Source organism: Halichoeres trimaculatus, unplaced genomic scaffold (genome assembly GCF_033239565.1).
Source record: "Halichoeres trimaculatus isolate MK-OKI-2021-1 unplaced genomic scaffold, fHalTri1.1 fHalTri1_scaffold_3, whole genome shotgun sequence".
Classification (NCBI taxonomy): domain Eukaryota; kingdom Metazoa; phylum Chordata; class Actinopteri; order Labriformes; family Labridae; genus Halichoeres; species Halichoeres trimaculatus.
The window spans coordinates 41,277,899-41,296,651 of NW_027437181.1; the positions used below are offsets into that span (position 1 = coordinate 41,277,899).

Here is an 18,753-nt window from a genome sequence, read left to right on the forward strand (position 1 = left end):
GTGGTCACAGCCTTTCTTTCTGACTTGATGATCCCTAACTTCAACCCTAACCCACAGAAAGGATGAAGGCCTGCTTTAACCCCGGTCAGCTTTACTCTCATGTGGTGGAGGAAGGCCTAACAAAAGCATCACCAATCACCAGCTGTTGACCCACAGCTCTCTGCTCAGAGACAGAAGAAGGCCTCATGTGTTGTCTCATGTCTGGTCAATAGAAAGACAAAGAGAAAAGATTACACCAGGAGAAAGGATTGGCCAAACTTAAACCCTGACATTTTGATAAAAAAGCAAACATCTTATTAATGGTTTTGTTGTTTGTTTTACTCTAGAGACCACTGACAGAACAAGTCGAACATTCTATAAAAAAAATCCCAAATTCAGAAGCTGGATCCGGGGCTGTTGACCTCTCTCGACTGACCTCACAGAGTGCAAAAGTTTTACAGACAAACTCACAAACAGGCTGAAGTTTTTATTCAAGATACACACCAGGATGCACATCCTGGACCACAGGAGCTGAGTCACTGTGGATTACATATTCAGGACTCGTACATCAACACAAATCCATAAGTCCTTCACCTCCTTAGAGTGACACATGTTCTGTTTACACTTCAACAATGGGCCATCTTGTCTCTTGCCAGAGCAGGCCGAGCGATGGGTGTGGACCACAGATCCCTCAGACACAGACAGTCACTTGTTTCCATGGCATACATTGGGTTGGTTAGTCTGGTTAAAAAGATGTAACAATGTTTTCTCTGGACTTAAAGATACCTATACATGTCCCCTCGCTTAATGCCAAATGGACTGAGTTGAAAATTAGTTCCTGTCCTGAAACAAATGAAGGATGGAAAGAGGTTGACTGTCCTGTGAGAGACTGTAAGCAAATAGTTCAACAGTTTGAAAATAACCTTTCTCTGTTTTAATGAAAAAAGAATAAGCAGCACTTTAAAAAAACAGGTATGACACTGTGGTGGAAACCACTGCATTAACAACAGACATTTGGCCTCAGATAAAGCTCTGCCACCAACAGGCCTCCAGTGGGCCAATCAGAGAGTAGGGGGTTTGTGGCAAGTCTTAAAGAGACAGCAGCAAAACCAGGTGTTACAGAGGCTAGAGAAAGGGTTTGTTAAAACACCAGCCTGAGAAAAACGGGGATTTTGTTTTGTTTTTTCAGCTGTAAATCATGTAATGCTAGCCTGGCTGGAGGCCTGTCAGGGGCGGGGCTATCGTCAGACTTTGGTGTTTGTTGTTCATATGTGAAATTTCTTCGACTTTGAGGCTACAGGTTTATTGGTTTTGAAAAAAGTTTTCCTAAAATGCTGCAAAAGACAAAAAATCATGAATGAATCTCACTAAGATTTTATCAGCTTGATGAAAAGTGTTGGGTCTGGCCTCTAAGCCCAGGTCTTGCAATCACGCCACAAGTTCTGGGTTGAAATTGTAAAGGGAACTCAGTTTCTTCCGGAAAGCTTAGCTGCTGATTTTTCTCTTCTATCAAACATCTAACCATACATGAAGATATTAAGTTCCTCTAACATGCAGGTGTATTTTGAGGTACTTGGTTGTACATACACAGTACAAAAAGGAGCAAATTCTCACAGTAAGGGGGCAAAAATGCTCGCAAGTGATGAAGGGGTAATGCTGATTTTTAAAGAACTCTTTAAATCTTAAAAGTGAAAAGAAATGTCTGAATTTAAGCTTTTCCAAAACACCATGCATGAATAATGTCCCTGAACAAAGCAAAAATATGGAAATACATTTAAAGCAAAGTTAAGTCCTAAGTTAATCTCTCAAAATACAAGCAGACCTTTTTTCTGATTATAGTACTTAATGTGATGACAGGAAAAACAGTGTGATTGATGAACGTTATTACATGTTTACACAAAAGTACATCACATTAACTTGAGAATAGTTCCTCTCTTTGTAGAGCTCTCTTAGAGCTCACCCTGATCTGCTTTAGGTCGCTGCGTTTAAACCAGGATTAGCTCAGCCAAAATGGCTGCTTCATGGATCACAAAAGTACACCGAGTCAACACAGATGTTTACCAGGACATTTTCAAACACTTTGTGCTTCCTTTGGCACACAAGCTTCAGGGAGATGCTGATTTCAGATTTCTGCAGGACTTGGCTACTGCCCACAGCATCAAAAGTACCAAATCTGGGGACCTAATTCTCTGGGAGGTCTCTCTAGAGGTATTTTCAGTAGGAAGATGACGGACACCAGACCCAGTAAGACAGATGAGCTGCGATCTAACCTACCTGAACTTTCGAACACTGAAGCAGAGCCACAGGCTGATCTTCCCCATGACAGACCACACTGAGGCATGAACTCATGCCAAAAGAGCTCCAACTGAGTACTGAGTGAATATAAATGAGCATAGTTTTTAGAGAACCAACATTTTCGGTTTCAGAAGTCTTTTTTATTGGTCATATGTAATATTCTGACTTTATGAGATCCTGAGTGGTTTTCATAAAATTTTGCTAACAAGCCAAAATCATCACAATTAAAAGAAATAAATGCCTTAAATATAAAACACTCTGTGTTTTTATTTCAGAGGTATAATATATTAGCTTAACTTTTGGAATTAAACTACAGAATAAATGAACTCTTACTCAATAAACTTGAGATGAACCTTAACATTTACATGTACAGTATTAGTAAAAACGTAAGGAAACATCTTCTCATTCAGTGGTTTTCTTTGTTTCGATTATTCTCTACACTTTAGGTTAATACTGATGAAGAAAGCCACTGTTGATTAAAATACCTCGCTGTGCATTTGAAGTTTGTGAAAGAGCAACTGGATGTTCCACAGCACTACCGGCAAAACATCCTGTGGACTGATGAAACCAGTTGAGTCATTTGGAAACACACAACACTCTGTGTGTGAGAAAAAAAAGGCACTGCACAGTGACATCAAAACCTCATCCTGGCTGTGAACGGTGGACGGGGCAGTTTATCCAGACAGTTAGCCAGAGAATTCATGGCTATCTGTCGTCTAACTCATCATACACCGTTCATCTTAACATTGTTTTCAGTTATTTTCCATTTTTGTTTGATTTAACAATTTCAGACTTTCCGCAGAGCTTTTTACTACTGCTGTAATCATGAAAACTCTACAGTGTATAACAGAGGCCTGTAGGGTGAATAAGCTGCTCAGTACACTGATGGAGGTGCTGACATGTTTGCTGAGTAAACAAATAGTAACTTTGTGAACATTCACATGTATTTATTTAACATGTAAATGTCAGAAGTTAACTACACTGAAGATTTTTAAAGTGGGGGAGGGATCAGTGATGGAGCAGCCTCCTTCTCTGGCTCTTACCTGTAGTAGAGGTGTAGCTCCACCTTGACTGTAAGGATATAAAAGGAGACATACTTCAAGCTAGTCTTCATACAGGGTCAGTCCTCAGGGCAACCATGGGGACCTCAGAGCTCAGATCCACATTAGGGATCTTCTGTGTGACGCTGCTTCTCTGCTGTCTCACTGATACCGGTGAGTGACTCCTAAAAGTTCCTTCAGCACTTCTGTCATCTCAGGAGACGTTTGGATACCACGAAGAGAGGGCTAGATGTTTTTTAAGAGGAACTCCTGTTGGTGAGGTCTGGAGGAGACTGAACTTTAGTGTTGGATCGGTTTATACTTTCTGTTATCAGATATTGCTCCTGTGAATTCTGCAAAACTTCAAGTTGTTTTTTTTTCTGTTATAATTAGTTTGATAGTTACAAAGTCTCTGATTATGAAACTATCCTTCACAGTTTCCATCAAGCTTCACCAACACCTTCAAAAAGTTTCTTTTGTCAGACCTAAGAACACAAAAACTCTTCAAACACAGCAGAAAGTACTCGGTGCCATAAGGCTGGAACAAGTCTGTAGAAACATAAACCATGTTTCTGAGTTCCCATCTAGTTATCAGAAATGATTTAATGGATCTGTTATAACAATGAAAGCTGCTGCTTTGTCCACGTTGTTTTAGGTAACGCTCACATCAACAGTGTGTGCTCAACATGGGGGAACTACAACTGGAAGACCTTTGACGGACAATTCTTCAGGCTGCCGTCCAGCTGTAGCCACGTGCTGGCCTCACAATGTCAAGAATCCTTTGAGAATTTCAACATCCAGCTGAGACACAAGAAAGTCAACAACATCCCCACCATCAGCAAAATTTTCATGAAGCTGGATGGCATTGTTGTGACGCTGACCAAGAGTGCTTTGGAGGTGGATGGCCAGACGTAAGTAAAGTCCAGATGATGGCTCTGTGACTGGCAAGCTGCTGTTAATCTTTCTGATCATCCATACTCACTCTATCTGTCCTACAGGGTGGTTCCACCATACACCAAATTCGGTGTGAGCATCAGAAAGACAACATCCAGCATCTTTGTGGACTCCAAGTTGGGAATCAAAGCCGTCTGGAACATGGACGACTCGCTGGATGTAAGAATCACATTCTCACACATACACACATGTTCTATGTTTGTTAGGAGCCCAGGCGTTTGCAGGATAAAATAACACATTGACATGACTCAGAGTGTAGTGAATAACCTCAGATAATACAGTACGATCAGAGATCAACCGAATCAACTAAAACCAAATCTCTAAATCAGCCTTGCATCTGGTGGCCCAACTGCAAAGGCCTGTTCCTGTAAACTCCTGAGAGGTCTGCAAACGTATGCAGAGCCACACTGTGGCAGTGGGGTAGCATTTTAAGGGTGCCACTGTAGTGACTGATCAAAACAGACTCACAGTCAGACCATCTCATTAAAAAGCACACAGCTCTGAGCAGCAGGAGTGTGAGATCTGTCTAGGTATGACAAGGTCATTTTACCAAACTGGAGCAGTTTTGTACAATGACTGAAGGATACTTTAAGATGGATTATTTATATTCATTTTACAGTTATGCCAAGATTATGCTGTCATCAACTGACACCAAAAAAACTCAGCAACAACAACCTGTGTTCATGTTTTATTTTCTCAATTTTAACTGATGAAATGTTCAGCATTGAAACAATTACTGACAGGTGAACTGAAAGTTGCAGACTAACACCTTGAGCGTTCAGTGCTCCTGGGGCAATGTGTTGAAAAGCTTTCAGAGTGTACAGTTCAGTCTGACACACTTCTTTCCTATTTACAGAGCAAGTACAGTGTATAAACATGAGGGTTACCGCAACAAAGATGATAGTGCAAAGCTGTCAAATCTTAAATACTGTGGCTACTATCTTTCAACGGATCAGTATAAGACTGCCACAGAAGAACTTTGTGACCTGAAAGATAAGGAAGTACTGGAAGTTAGCCCAAAAGCCACAACCCAAACATGAATCATTTTATCAGGACTGATGTGACCAGTGTCAGTATGCACGTCCAGTCATTAGCACTGAAAATGGACCGTTTGTACTAAGACTGAAAACATCAGATCAGCGGTATGCGTGAGCCAAGTGAACTCCCAAATAGAGCGTGAAATTTAATGGCGGGAGACCCCACCATTACAGGCGCTAACCACAGGATTATCACATCTGTTCAGCTGTTTAAAGACAGACATTGTGCTTATGTGTTAAGACAAAATATGTGAAGAAAACAGATATTTAGGGATCAAAAATAGTCATTTGGAAAAGTATGAGGATATGGAGCTATACAGCAAATTTAGATTTAGGTGACACAACATTTTCCAGTTAACAGATGAGGTATGGGAGGCAATTGAAGTCTCAAACCAGCGAGGTTAGCTGCTGTTTGCCATCTTCACTTTCATGTGTCTGGGTCCTTCAAGATTAAACAGCTGCTTGTAGTTATTCATAAAGTTACTGGAACATTGCTGCGGTGCCTGCTCCTCAAAGCAGCTTCCATATTACTTATTTTATTTTTGAGATCTTCCACTGTGCACTGAGAAACGGCACCTGCATTTACCCTGTTCACAATCTTTATCCAAACTTTCTCTTTCTCTTTTTTTTCTGATTGACTCTCTGATAACAGCTGTTTGTTCATTTTCTTGTAAGAAAATGTCCGTTTCTTTAACTGAAAAGTAGTTTTTCCTTTTTCCTTCTTAATTTTGAGTCATTATCTCTTTTTTTTTTACATCAGCCCCAAAAAAGGAATGGATGACCTGTCTCTTTTTTTAAATTAATTTAAAAAAGAACCTTTTGCCATTATTTATATTTTTGAACAAAAGAAATGTATTTTTTAGAAATGGGCAACCACTATTTTTGTTTTATTTAATAATGTAGCAAAGCATTATTTATGCACACGTTACATAAAATGTACTCTACAAACAGAAAGGGAAACAGGGAAACAGAGATTTGCCTGCCTGAAAACTACTCACAGACCCTGACAAAAAAAAAAAAAAATGAAAAGCTGAAACCTTTTGATTTCACCAACACTGACTGTATGTTTGGGGTGTGTTCACAGATTGAAATGCCAGACGCATACAAGAACCAGACCTGTGGACTCTGTGGAAACTTTGATGGCGTCGACAATGATTTAACTGAAAATGGTAATGTCCTTTAGTGTTTAATGAAAAGAAAATTTACAGCATATTAAATTGCACCAGCACACATAGTATCTCTACAGAGAAATATGACCTCCTTTAAGAAAAAGATGGCCTCTCGTAAGTCAGACAGAGTGAATAAGTAACTACTCACAGCCTCCACCTCCACCTCCACCTCCATACGTTAGTGTTGTTTGTAACTTCACCTGTTCCCCCACTTTAGTATTCAGCCCATAACATTATTGAGTTTACAACTTCATGCTTCCTAAGGTAAAACAAATAAGCTGTAGATTTAACAGGTAAGATACTGTTTACCTAAAATGAACCATTCTTGACCTGATAACGTTGACTCATCCTGTGATTTGGCTGACTCTTATCCATCAAAACTTACAGCACAGAACATTTAAAGATATTTTCAGATACTATAGGCTGTCTGCATAAAGCTCAACATTCAACAGTCAAAGAAAATACAATTAATCACATTTTTTCCTAATTTTGAAAATAACAGGGCGAAACAATCTGATAACTTTGTTTGTAACGGGTCTTTCCTGCAGGGGCTTCCATTTCTGTGACAGACTTTGCTGAGACCCACAAGGTGGCCGGTCCAGAAGAGAACTGTGATGAGCCTGACCAGATCCCAGACAGGAGATGTGGGGCAAGGGTAAGTCCATCCTATTTATTTTAATCATTTCAAATAATGTTTCTATTTCTATTTATCATCATTTGTTAACTTTGCCTGGCCTCATATCAAACTGATCACGTCATATCAAAGAGTTAAGCACATTTAGCTTCTGAGTTTTGGCACCAGAGCCCCAAAAGGTGAGGTAAATCCAAGCTGCAACCCAAGTTTTGAAAATACGAGGCCAGAGTGGAAGTGCTACAAACTGCACCAAGCTATAAAACATATTTTTTCAAGCAAAAAGTAGATTTAAACTGGAGTTTTGTCCACAGAAGGGCAAAGCTGATTTGGCAGTCAGGTAGTCCCCATGTAGCTGCCTACAAAGATGCTAAAGGGCTGCTTCTTTACCTCCTCCAATCTCAGACCAAGCTGGACACAGTCAAGCATCTCCCCCGTCAGAGATAAGCTTCAATACCTCGTTTCAGAAACAAATGGGTGAAGTCACGGACACTATGTCTGCATATTATACAGTCAAATGGTGAACCCTTTAGTTTATGTTAGCATCATACTGGTAAACACTTTAGCTAAAACATTTGTTTCTGTTAGCATCGTACTGGTAAACAATTTAGCTAAAACGTTCGTTTCTGTTAGCATTGTACTGGTAAACACTTTAGCTAAAACATTGGTTTCTGTTAGCATGCTCATTCAGCAGGCTAAACGACATGAGTATATTTATTCTGGATCCTGTCCATCAATCATAGTGACAGCAGCAGAGCAGGTGAGAGAAATTTAGTGTTACCAGGAAACTTAAACAGTAAGTGGTGATGATGGCAGTAGTGATTAAAGTTAATGCTGAATCATCAACTGGCTAGAATCCATTAGCCATGAAAGCTAACTGCAAAATCAGTATGACTCTTTCAGTGAAAATTGTTAATGCAAATCATTCAAAATCAATCAAATAATATTTTAATCAGGGATTCTTGTCGACATGCTTGTACCTGAAGTTGGTAGCTATGGTCAGTGGGTAGAGACCATCAAGAGAGCACCACCTGGTGTAATGTGTTTGCCACTGCTGCCTTAAATTAACATAGTGGGCTCTAATTTTGTGGTGCAGCGAAGGCAGCGCAAGCCTGGCGCACCCAGCACAGTGTTTATGTTGTGTGGAGCACCGCCGTGCACTGCCAATTTGACAATTTGGTAGACCATCTGCGCAGAGATGGGTGTGACTGCGCACCAGGGGGAGGTGTTGGCAGATTCATGTTGGCGCAGTGACAATTTCGTGCCCAAAACAGTGCAGAAAGTGCGCTAAAAGCTTGCCAGCTCCAACCTGGTCTATTCTCGGCGCAAAGCAGAGCGCACCCTCCGCAGCTGTAATTTGGTGACAGAAGCACATGTATGCTTGGTCAACAAAGCCTCAGAGGCAGGTTCCCAGAGTGTCAGGCACATTTTAATGCAGTAAACAATCACAGCAATCACTATTTAATGTAACCGTCTGAACCAGCAAATACATTTGTATCTATATTAACTGTCCCGTCACATCTGATGTCAGATTAAAGCTGTTTGTCGTAATGGAAAGTTAACCTGACGGCAGCTGGAAGTTTGATTAATTAATCAATAAACAGCCTTAACATCTGATACTGAGTATATATCTGGCTTCTCTCATTTCATTTAATTCAAAGAAAAGAGGGAGAGAAAAGACGAAGAAGAGACAAAATAAATGTATGTCACTCAGAATTTACCTGTGATTTCCCATATTTCTCTGTTTTAGTCTTTACTTTTAACGTGATCTAAAAAGATGGAGTACATTGTTGTAAGGAGGATGAGGTGGAGACACTGGGAGAGTATACAGTATATCACCAAAGGTTCTGCTATTTGGCGATGACAAACCAGGAGTGCAGGTGGATCAAAAGTATTCTGAATGGATAAGCCAGCTGTGTAACTGTCTCTTCATTTTGTTCTCCTATTAATGACAAAGGAACAGATTACATCTGTCCCAGGAGCTGGCCCTCACAGTGATGCGCTTTGTGTCCCCCACTGCGCTCTGCTGTCTATTCTCCTGCTGCAGGGACAGCGGCTCTGACCGTCTCCGCTACCGGGTCTTTCCAGCACACTTTCCGCGGTGGCGGGGATCAGTCAGACGCTGCGCCTCGGCCGCAGTGCATTTAAAGGCGTGGACGCGCTCCTCTGTGCTCCTCTGCACCTTGACTGCGCCTCTCTTGGCACTGCAGGAAACTTGCAAAGTGCGCTGGTCCGCGCGGCGAAGGCCGACGCAGGGCAGGTGCGCCTGCGCTTGCGCCTGGTCTACCAAATTAGAGCCCAGTATGTTTCTGATTACCAAAATATCTTTTTAAAACTTCTGTAAAGGTTTATCCAACAGCATGTGCAAGCTGAAATGAATTTTGAAAATAATGCTGTTTTACGATGCTAAAACAGTAATTTTTTTTTTTTTTTTTCAAATTACAGGTGTTTACTTAAATTCCTGAAAAGAAAAATATGTTTCAATTGTTGTTGGTTATTCTTAATTAATTTCTGACTTCTCAGAGACTTCCAGTGAGCTGGCTTCAGATTCATTTTTCATGACTTCAGTTTGACATTCCTTTAAAACTGGGGTTATTCTTAGAACTCACAGAGAAAGAAAAATTTTGAGTTAAAGTTAAAGTTAAAGTTTGTTTTTCAGAAATCCTGTGAGGACATCTTCTCCGCTGCTGCTTTCAGCAGCTGCCAAAACCTTCTGGACAAGGAAGCCTTCATCAAAGTCTGTATGGCTGATAAGTGCCTCAAAGGAAAGAATAAAGACGCCTTGCTCTGTCGAACAGTCTCAGAGTTCTCCAGACAGTGTGTCCATGCAGGAGGAAAACCCCAACAATGGAGGACTCAATCTTTTTGCCGTAAGGGTGCCAACTCAGTAAATGACGTAACTTCTGTAGTTTTGTGGATGTGCTGCTGGCTCATCAGTTGGAGTGTTTTGCCTCATTGTGGCAATCTGCAGTCACAGTCAAGTGTTTGTCTCCACAGACAAGACGTGTCCATACAACATGGTGTTTCAGGAGTGTAGCAGTACCTGTCCTGACACCTGCTCCACACCGAGGGCCAGTAAATTATGTGAAAACCACTGCCATGACGGCTGCGGCTGCCCTGCTGGTACGTTCACACACATTCAACACTTCGGTCACTTCAAAATCTCAATCAGGCACTTTATATTCACATAAAACACAATGTAATAGTTACTCTCCCTTCTTCTCCCCCCCAGGAACCATCTTTAATGACATTTCTAAAAGTGGCTGTGTTGCAGTGGAAGAGTGTCCATGTCTGCACAACAACAAAGTTTACACTGCAGGAGAGTCATACTACCACAACTGCAGATCCTGGTGAGCTGGAACAGCTTTCTGGTTGACTTTTTCACTCTATGCTTTAATTCTAATTTTGAAATATGGAAAGGTTATACTGCTTGTTTTGTTCAGTGAACTGTTAATGTTTGTTTCAATACCATTTTATGAGTATTTCAAATTGCCAGCAGAACAGATAGCCCTTTGTAAGCCCTGCCCCAGGAAAGAAATATTCTAGACACCATTTAATCATTAAAACACAAAAATGAAATAAACATTTGAATCATGCCTCCCTCAAGATGTCCTTTGTTGAACCAGTTTAGGACAGATTCAGGTTCAGAAAACTTGTATTTATTTAAAAGGAGTCCTTAATAAACAATAAATCTCTAAATATAAAAAACACAAAAAAGAACAGGACTGACCATAAAGGTGGTCAATCCTGTTCTGTGACCCCCAGAGAGTTTCCTTTTCCTACGCTTTGTTTGCCTTGTTTCAAAAGACAGTGACATACACCCACCTTAAATCCACAGCACGAGACGGTCATTACTCATGAAATTAATCCTGTTGTTCTCTTGCTGTGAAAAACTATCACTAGACCTAGGATTGATAAATTCTACCACAGAATTAGGAAAACAAATAATCCTTTCCTTCATCTGCTACAGAATTACTCAGAAAAGCAAACATTACGAGTGATACGTTTTGCCTGAAGAACTCAGTTTAGCTTCTCTGTTGGTGTTTATGTATGTTAACTGTGGGTTCTTTCCTGGGGACATAGAGTTGTATTTTAAGTAGCTGCTGGTTGTAGGCATACGAAAGAGCATGCTCACTGAGTGTCAAACATCTTCTCATTCCCCACTCGTGTCAGCTGCTGACGACGGGTGAAAGAGATGTAACTGATAAGTGTCAGTTGGGGTAACCAATGTTTCTCATGAGGAGTCAGACATTGCGCAAAAAAGTTCCTATGAATATGATTTTATTAGTTTACTGCACTGTGAAAAATGAAATTTAAAATAATTTTAAACCAACTGACCCAACATAGAGAGAAAACATTGATGTCTAAAGTGTACTGACCTACTCAGGACAACAAAACCCATATTATCAAGTTTAGAAATACAATTTTTAAATATACTTTCAGATATTTCATAACAAATAAATTACTTCACCAGTTCACTTGGATAACTTTTAGGAAGGTGAATTATTAAATACTTGTCGTGCTTTTATGGTTACACCATTTGACAGTTTAATGGGACTGATTGTTTAATTGGTCAAAAATGGTAGAAATGTCATATAAAGTACTATGACACATTTAAACAAAGATCTAACATGTTGTTTGAACAAGTTTAAAGCAGATTTATCATCTGGACCCTTATTCGTCACTGTCTCTTGTACGAAGGTAGCTTGTGTGGAGCCACTGACTGACCATTATTCCCAGGCCATTTATTTCAGGTTGCTTGGGATGATGTAATCCCGCTTGGGATGGATACATTGGAGTTATTCATCTTTAAATCTGCCCAACCTGCATATTAAGCATTTATCATCCACCATACATTGCTAAGTCATGACAGCAGAGTTTTTCATAGAAGTTGTATTCCAAGTGTTCTGGGGAAATTGAATGTACGAGAGCCACAAAAATCGTGTTTGTGTGTTTGTGCTGGCAGTGTGTGCACGAACGGTCGTTGGAAGTGCACAGAGGACAACTGTGCAGGAACCTGCTCTTTGACAGGAGGAACCCACGTCAACACCTTCGATGGAAAAGAGTACAACTTCCATGGAGACTGCTCCTATGTTCTCACCAAGGTAGTTCACATCATCCTCTGTTCCTGCTAGAGTACAGACACATACACACTGGAGCTTTAACACTGGCCACCTGGGGTATGGTGTGTTAAGTATCAGATAAACAGAGTTATTGATGTGTGCTCTAAACCTGATTAATGTTTGCTGCTGAGAGTGTTTGAGTCACTGATGAGGTTCTTATCTAACTGTGCTGCAGCTAAGTCAAGGCTCTGTGCTGGTGGACCTGGAAAGGTGTGGTGTGTCTGAAAGTAGGACCTGCCTCAGAGCTGTAACTGTGGCCTTAAGCGGAAACTCGATGGTAAGCTTCACACAAACATTCAAGTCACCAGCTTTTCACGAATCACAGCAATGAACACATCAGTGCAAAGGAATAGAAATAACACTATAGTCTGCTTAGAAAGCCTTAGCTCACCACACTCCATGAAATGTTTGCTTCATCGTGTTTGTGCAAGAGCTGGATGTCTTTTGGGAGACACTGTTGGACTCATGTTTGTAACCTCTCAAATGTAAATTCCTCCATGAAATGACAGGTGATGAAGATCCTTGCATCTGGACAGATTCGCATGAATCAGATTCGTTCTGAGCTTCCACTGTCAAACTGTGAGTTATGCTGAATTATATTTTGAGGACAGCCAGTGTTTTGAAGTGACACACCTTTGGGTGGAAGTGATAAACCTCTTGATGTTGGTCAATATTTGAGTGGGCCCACTCATGACAGCAGAACAGAGCTCAGTGTGGTTAACTGGAGAGCTGGCACTAGGCCAGGTCCTCTTTACAGGGTGAGATGATTACTCACCGTCACCAACCATGAAGAAGTGTTGGAGAGTAACAGTGTGTTTTTAGAAAACCGTGACACTGACTTTTTCAAACCCTCTGACTTCTGCAGCGGAGCTCATAGCATTCAAGCCGTCATCATTCTACATCTTTGTGAAGATTGTCAAGATTGGCGTTAAGATTGCAGTCCAGCTGGAACCCAAGATGCAGGTTTTCATCATGGTAGACGCTTCACTCAAAGGAACAACTTCTGGTACATCTCCACTTTATTATAGCTTGAAACCACAGACCCTAAAATTTACTTCAAAAACAACATGTTTTAAAATGGTTTTCTCCTTTTGTCAGGGTTGTGTGGTAACTTCAACGACAAAATGAATGATGACTTCAAAGTTGATACTGGTCTAAAAGAGAGCACTGCTGCAGCATTTGTCAACACATTAAAAAGTAGAGCGGGCTGTCCTGACATAACAACACGCTTTGCACATCCCTGCAATCAGGGCATCAACCGGGGTACAACTTAATCTCCCTTTGTTTAAATATTTTTTCAGTATGTCTAGCAGGAAATGCATCAAATACACCTTAAAGTTAACCATGTGTTCCTTAACTCATGTTTTAACTCTTTCTCAGAGAGTTTTGCTCAGTTTTGGTGCTCCAAACTCTTGGATCCCAAAGGAGTTTTTGCAGTCTGCCACCAATACGTTGACCCCAAGACATACAAAGAAGTGAGTGTGAACTAACAAAGTTCTAACCACGAAGGAACCCAAACACTACTCTCTCGTAAACCTGTCCATTCCTGCTGTCTCCTCACAGAACTGCATGTATGACTGCTGTAGCAGTGACAGTAGTGATGAGAGCCTTTGTGCCGCTGTCTCAGCGTATGTCATGGCCTGCTCAGAGCGAGGAATACAAATCCCTGGATGGCGTAAAAGTGTTTGTGGTGAGCACAGTGGAGACCCTATGGATTTACTCTGTTATCAAGCAGGCTTGAATCATAGATGATGTATTTGATTTTGTTCATGAAGCATTAATGCTTACATTGTCAAAAGGTAGAATGAAAAGTCAAATATCAGGAGGACTCTCATGCTCCTCTCCTCTCAACTCTCCTCCACCAGGCCGATTCACCGTATGTCCAGAGAAAACAGTCTATGGCTACAACATGACCAGCTGCCAGCGTACCTGCCAGTCCCTCAGCCAACCTGACTTCTCCTGCCAGGCCAGCTTCATTACAGTGGATGGCTGCGGTTGTGCCGAGGGAACCTACATGAACGACAAGGGACAGTGTGTGACCAGCAAAGACTGTCCCTGCTACGACAAAGACAACATCATCCCTGCTGGACAATCTGTGACCAAAAATGGTCGCACTTGGTAAATACAAAGTTTTGTGATGTTGAAGTATGAAGGGATGGGGATGGACTTATTTCACCTAAACTGGAAGGAAGTGAAGCACCTGTTTGTGCTGCTCAAACCATCAAACACATTCCCAGATATACAGTCTACAGCTCTACTCTCTGCTAATTTCTCTTTATCTAAGAAAAAGGGGTCATACATATCACATGATGCAACACACACACATATTGAGTTTCATCAGAGAACATGCATGGTGCTTGGTGATGGTATTAACACTATTTTTGCATGTGTTTGTTTGTCCTCTCAGTATTTGCAGAAAGGGAGCTCTCAGCTGCTCAGGAGAGTCTCCAGAAGGTCAGTTTCCACATGTTCAGGCTTTAGACCAATCAAAACCTTTTCCATTCCAGTCACCATAAAATATTTCAAAGCTATAGTGCACGGGGTGAAATGGTGATCAACTCTGATGTGAAGTAAAAGGATGATGGAATTTAGATTGTCATGTTATTGGGGGGAATTATAAGAGTTAACATAGGGAAAGGGGGCGGGGCTTAACCTGAAGGTCTGATGTATAAACAGTTATTACTCTGCAGGCCTTGGGGTAGTACCCCCACTAACCTCTCTGGACAGTAGTACAGTCCATTGGAGTTTAAATTTAACTCCAACCCTATGTTTGTTTCTTACTTCCCAGGCCGACTAACATGTAGATCCCCCATGGTTTACTTTGACTGCTCCAAGGCTCAGGCTGGAGAAACTGGAACTGAATGTGAGAAGAGCTGCAGCACTCTGGACATGGTTTGTGTAAGTGTCACATAGCATTCCCACCCTAACAGAAGATTAACAAGTACCAGTTTGGTTTGTCTGAAACAGTCTCACCGCCCTCCACTTTGCTTGACCACAGGTCAGTTCAGGCTGTACATCAGGCTGCATGTGCCCTAAAGGCCTGGTGGCAGATGGAGCAGGAGGCTGTGTCAAGGAGAATAATTGCCCATGTATGCACAATGGACGGCTCTTTCATGCTGGAGAAACACTTACTGTGGACTGCAACACCTGGTTTGTGCAAGACATAACATTAACACCAGTAGAGTAGAATATTTTTCAATAATGATGATAAAAATCATGACCAGGGAAGTTACATTTCTGTGGAAGCAACACTGGAAATGGTTTGTTGTTGCAAAGGCATTGTATTTTGGCTGTAGTTGTATTGTATATGATCTTGTAAAAGGGCACTAGACACATGGTCCATCCAACCATCCATTCATCCATCTATCCATCCATTCATCCATTCATTCATCCATCCATCCAACCATTCATCCATCCATCCATCCATCCATCCATCCATCCATCCATCCATCCATCCATCCATCCATCCATCCATCCATCCATCTATCCATTCATCCATCCATCCATCATCCCACCGTATTAAACATCTAAAATCAATCCTACATTTATTCATATGGACATCCATTCATCTGAATTGAACATCCATCCATCCATCCATCATCCCACTGTATTAAACATCTAAAATCAAACCACCATTTATTAGTATGGACATCCATCCATCTGTATTGAACATCCATCCATCCATCTCATTATTGAACATTCATCCGTCCATCTATCCCTCATCCTACCGTGTTAAACATCTAAAATCAAACCACCATTTATTCGTATGGACATCCATTCATCTGTATTGAACATCCATCCATCCATTCATCCATCCATCTCATTACTGAACATCCATCCATCTGACCATCTATTCATATATGTTAAACATCCACCCATCCATCTGTATTAAACAGCCTTCCATCCAAAATAGAACTTCTATCTATTCTTCCATCCATCCCTGAAACATTTACCAACTTAGTGTAAAACTTTTTATCTTTTTTTAAATTCATTTTGTAATTTTTGTTGAACTTATGTTTCATGTGTTTTTCCTTCTCAGTACCTGCTCTAACAGAAAGTTCACATGTACCAACAACGTGTGTGATGCTGTTTGTGGGATCTATGGCGATGGCCACTACGTCACATTTGACGATAAGAGGTTTGACTTCAACGGACAGTGTGAATACACTCTCCTGCAGGTAAACTGCCCACTGTGACTGTTAATGGGGACACAGTTGCCCTGGTATTAATGCCTGTGTTTAGTCTTTGCTTGTCAGTTTTCATAAGTATAAGTACTGTTTGTGTTTTATTCAGGACTCCTGCGGTGAAGTAGAGGGCAAAGAAAGTTTAAGTATTGTCACTGAAAATGTTGCATGTGGAAGCAAGGGAACTACCTGCTCCAAGACCATCAAAATCTTCCTGGGGGTAACGATGACACACTGTCACAAACACAAAAGACTTACCTTTTGTTCATTTGTCATACTTATTAATTTATCACCACAAATTAATTTAAAATGGAAAATTGAAGGAAAATATTCAGGGGCTAACAGACAGAGTGGAAGGATTCCTTTAAAACCAGTGATATGACTTTTTGATTGCACAGTTCTGATGAAATGCAGTTTTTCTAATGCAGGTTTTTCTTCTTGTTAATTCTCACAGAGCAACGAATTCCATCTGAAAGACGAAACCTTTAACGTGATTAAGGGCAGCAGCAAGGTGTTACCTGAAGCAGTGCACAAGATGGGTATTTACCTGGTGGTGACCATTAGGAAAGGACTTGTGCTCATGTGGGACCAGAAGACCAGCCTTTTCATCAAACTCAGTCCAAAGTTTCAGGTGACCATTCAAGCCTGTTTGCCATCATTGACTGGCTTTTTTTTACTGATATGGTCAATCAAAGTTATTTCTGCCTCTGCACTTCTCCTTTTTAGAATCAAGTCTGTGGTCTATGTGGAAACTACGACGGCAACAGTAAGAACGACTTCACCACCCCCTCCCAGGAGACAGTCGCCGATGTGCTCGAGTTTGGTAATAGTTGGAAGGTTTCATCCAGCTGCCCAAATGCCAAACTGATCCCTGACCCCTGTGCCTCCAACGGCTACAGGGCAGCCTGGTCAAAGAGACAATGTAGCATCATCATCAGCTCTACTTTCCAGAAGTGCCATTCACAGGTAACTATGGTGATAACAAGCACAGACCAGTGTCACCAAAGAGCAGACTGATCAGACCTGCAAACCTTTGACATAATATTGATTTCTACTATTTCTACCAATGCACTACCTCTACAAGTACAGAACCAAGTCACACTTGTCAATGTTCAAAGTTACTGTGATCCTACTCCTTTAAAAATGCCAATAGTCCACTTGTCTATGTTCTAGGTTGATCCTGGTCCTTACTTTGATTCTTGCGTAAGAGACACTTGTGCTTGTGACACTGGTGGGGACTGCGAGTGTTTCTGCACTGCTGTGGCTGCCTATGCCAAAGCTTGTAATGAAGCCGAGGTCTGCGTGAGATGGAGAACTCCAAAACTGTGCCGTGAGTTTGGTTATTGTAACATCAGGATAATCAGAGCTAGGACAAGGATTACACATACTGAGATCTACATTTATGAGCCATATTGGGTTACACCTGCAAGTCTGAGAACTTAAGTTCAGATTTGTTTTTATCTCTTGCAGCTATATTTTGTGACTACTACAATGCCCCTGATGGCTGTGAATGGCACTACAAACCGTGTGGTGCTCCCTGCATGAAGTCCTGTAGGAACCCATCAGGACAATGCTCCAAACTCATCACAGCCATAGAGGGTATGTCCTGTAGATTTCAAACTTACTTTGCTCTGAATTGTAAAATATAGGTGACTGGCATCCAGTGGGGTCCCTGCTCCCACAGAGTGCCAAAGCCTGTCTTTCCTGTGAGACTTGAATAACCCACTTTTGGTTTTACAGGCTGCTACCCACAGTGTCCTCCTTCCCATCCCTACTTTGATGAGGACTCCATGAAGTGTGTCTCCTGGGAGCATTGTGGCTGCTTTGATGATTTAGGCAATCATTACAGCGTTGGACAAAAGGTTCCATCAAAGAACTGTGAATCTTGGTAAGTCCTGTTCATGGGATTAATTTTCAAATGAAGATACATATACACAATTGTACATTTATGTGAGTAATGTCAAAGAAACAAACCCATGCTCGGTTTAAATGATGTTACTCTGACCAAAAGCAGCAAACAAAGAGGCTGGACTTGATATCAGTAGATGTCATATCTGCTGGAACAGCCCCTTTGAACAGCAGAAATGTTGAGGGAAGCATTTTTCAACCTTGGTGGTGCATCTTGATTGATGGCCATGATCACGTGACTGCACAGTTAACGCTACTTGAGTTCCCTCTCTTCAACTTGTTCACAAACTTGCCGTCAGTAGGGAAAAATGGAAAATAAATTTGAAAGAGTTATTCCCCCAACTGGCCCAATAAAGACAGTTCCAAGAGGAATTGAGACAGACACAAGACAGACAGAGCGAACACGAAAAAGTTCCCTTCAGTATGGATTTAC

General features: G+C 41.2%; 1 protein-coding gene across 1 annotated transcript in view; it reads left to right on the forward strand.

Annotated features, from left to right (window-relative positions):
* The first annotated feature begins 3,412 nt into the window (after positions 1-3,412).
* LOC141787387 (uncharacterized) overlaps positions 3,413-18,753 on the forward strand; it is a 41,986-nt gene continuing 26,645 nt past the window's right edge. The window contains exons 1-26 of the mRNA XM_074665678.1: positions 3,413-3,488; positions 3,970-4,225; positions 4,313-4,427; positions 6,390-6,474; positions 7,023-7,129; positions 9,765-9,975; positions 10,103-10,228; positions 10,338-10,455; positions 12,072-12,210; positions 12,404-12,505; positions 12,738-12,807; positions 13,094-13,234; positions 13,327-13,491; positions 13,609-13,703; positions 13,792-13,918; positions 14,094-14,346; positions 14,636-14,682; positions 15,017-15,126; positions 15,227-15,378; positions 16,268-16,406; positions 16,522-16,632; positions 16,867-17,043; positions 17,139-17,378; positions 17,586-17,742; positions 17,883-18,011; positions 18,153-18,300. Of these exons, the coding sequence (XP_074521779.1) occupies positions 3,413-3,488; positions 3,970-4,225; positions 4,313-4,427; positions 6,390-6,474; positions 7,023-7,129; positions 9,765-9,975; positions 10,103-10,228; positions 10,338-10,455; positions 12,072-12,210; positions 12,404-12,505; positions 12,738-12,807; positions 13,094-13,234; positions 13,327-13,491; positions 13,609-13,703; positions 13,792-13,918; positions 14,094-14,346; positions 14,636-14,682; positions 15,017-15,126; positions 15,227-15,378; positions 16,268-16,406; positions 16,522-16,632; positions 16,867-17,043; positions 17,139-17,378; positions 17,586-17,742; positions 17,883-18,011; positions 18,153-18,300 (3,596 nt within the window). The remainder of the gene's footprint in view (positions 3,489-3,969; positions 4,226-4,312; positions 4,428-6,389; positions 6,475-7,022; positions 7,130-9,764; positions 9,976-10,102; positions 10,229-10,337; positions 10,456-12,071; positions 12,211-12,403; positions 12,506-12,737; positions 12,808-13,093; positions 13,235-13,326; positions 13,492-13,608; positions 13,704-13,791; positions 13,919-14,093; positions 14,347-14,635; positions 14,683-15,016; positions 15,127-15,226; positions 15,379-16,267; positions 16,407-16,521; positions 16,633-16,866; positions 17,044-17,138; positions 17,379-17,585; positions 17,743-17,882; positions 18,012-18,152; positions 18,301-18,753) is intronic.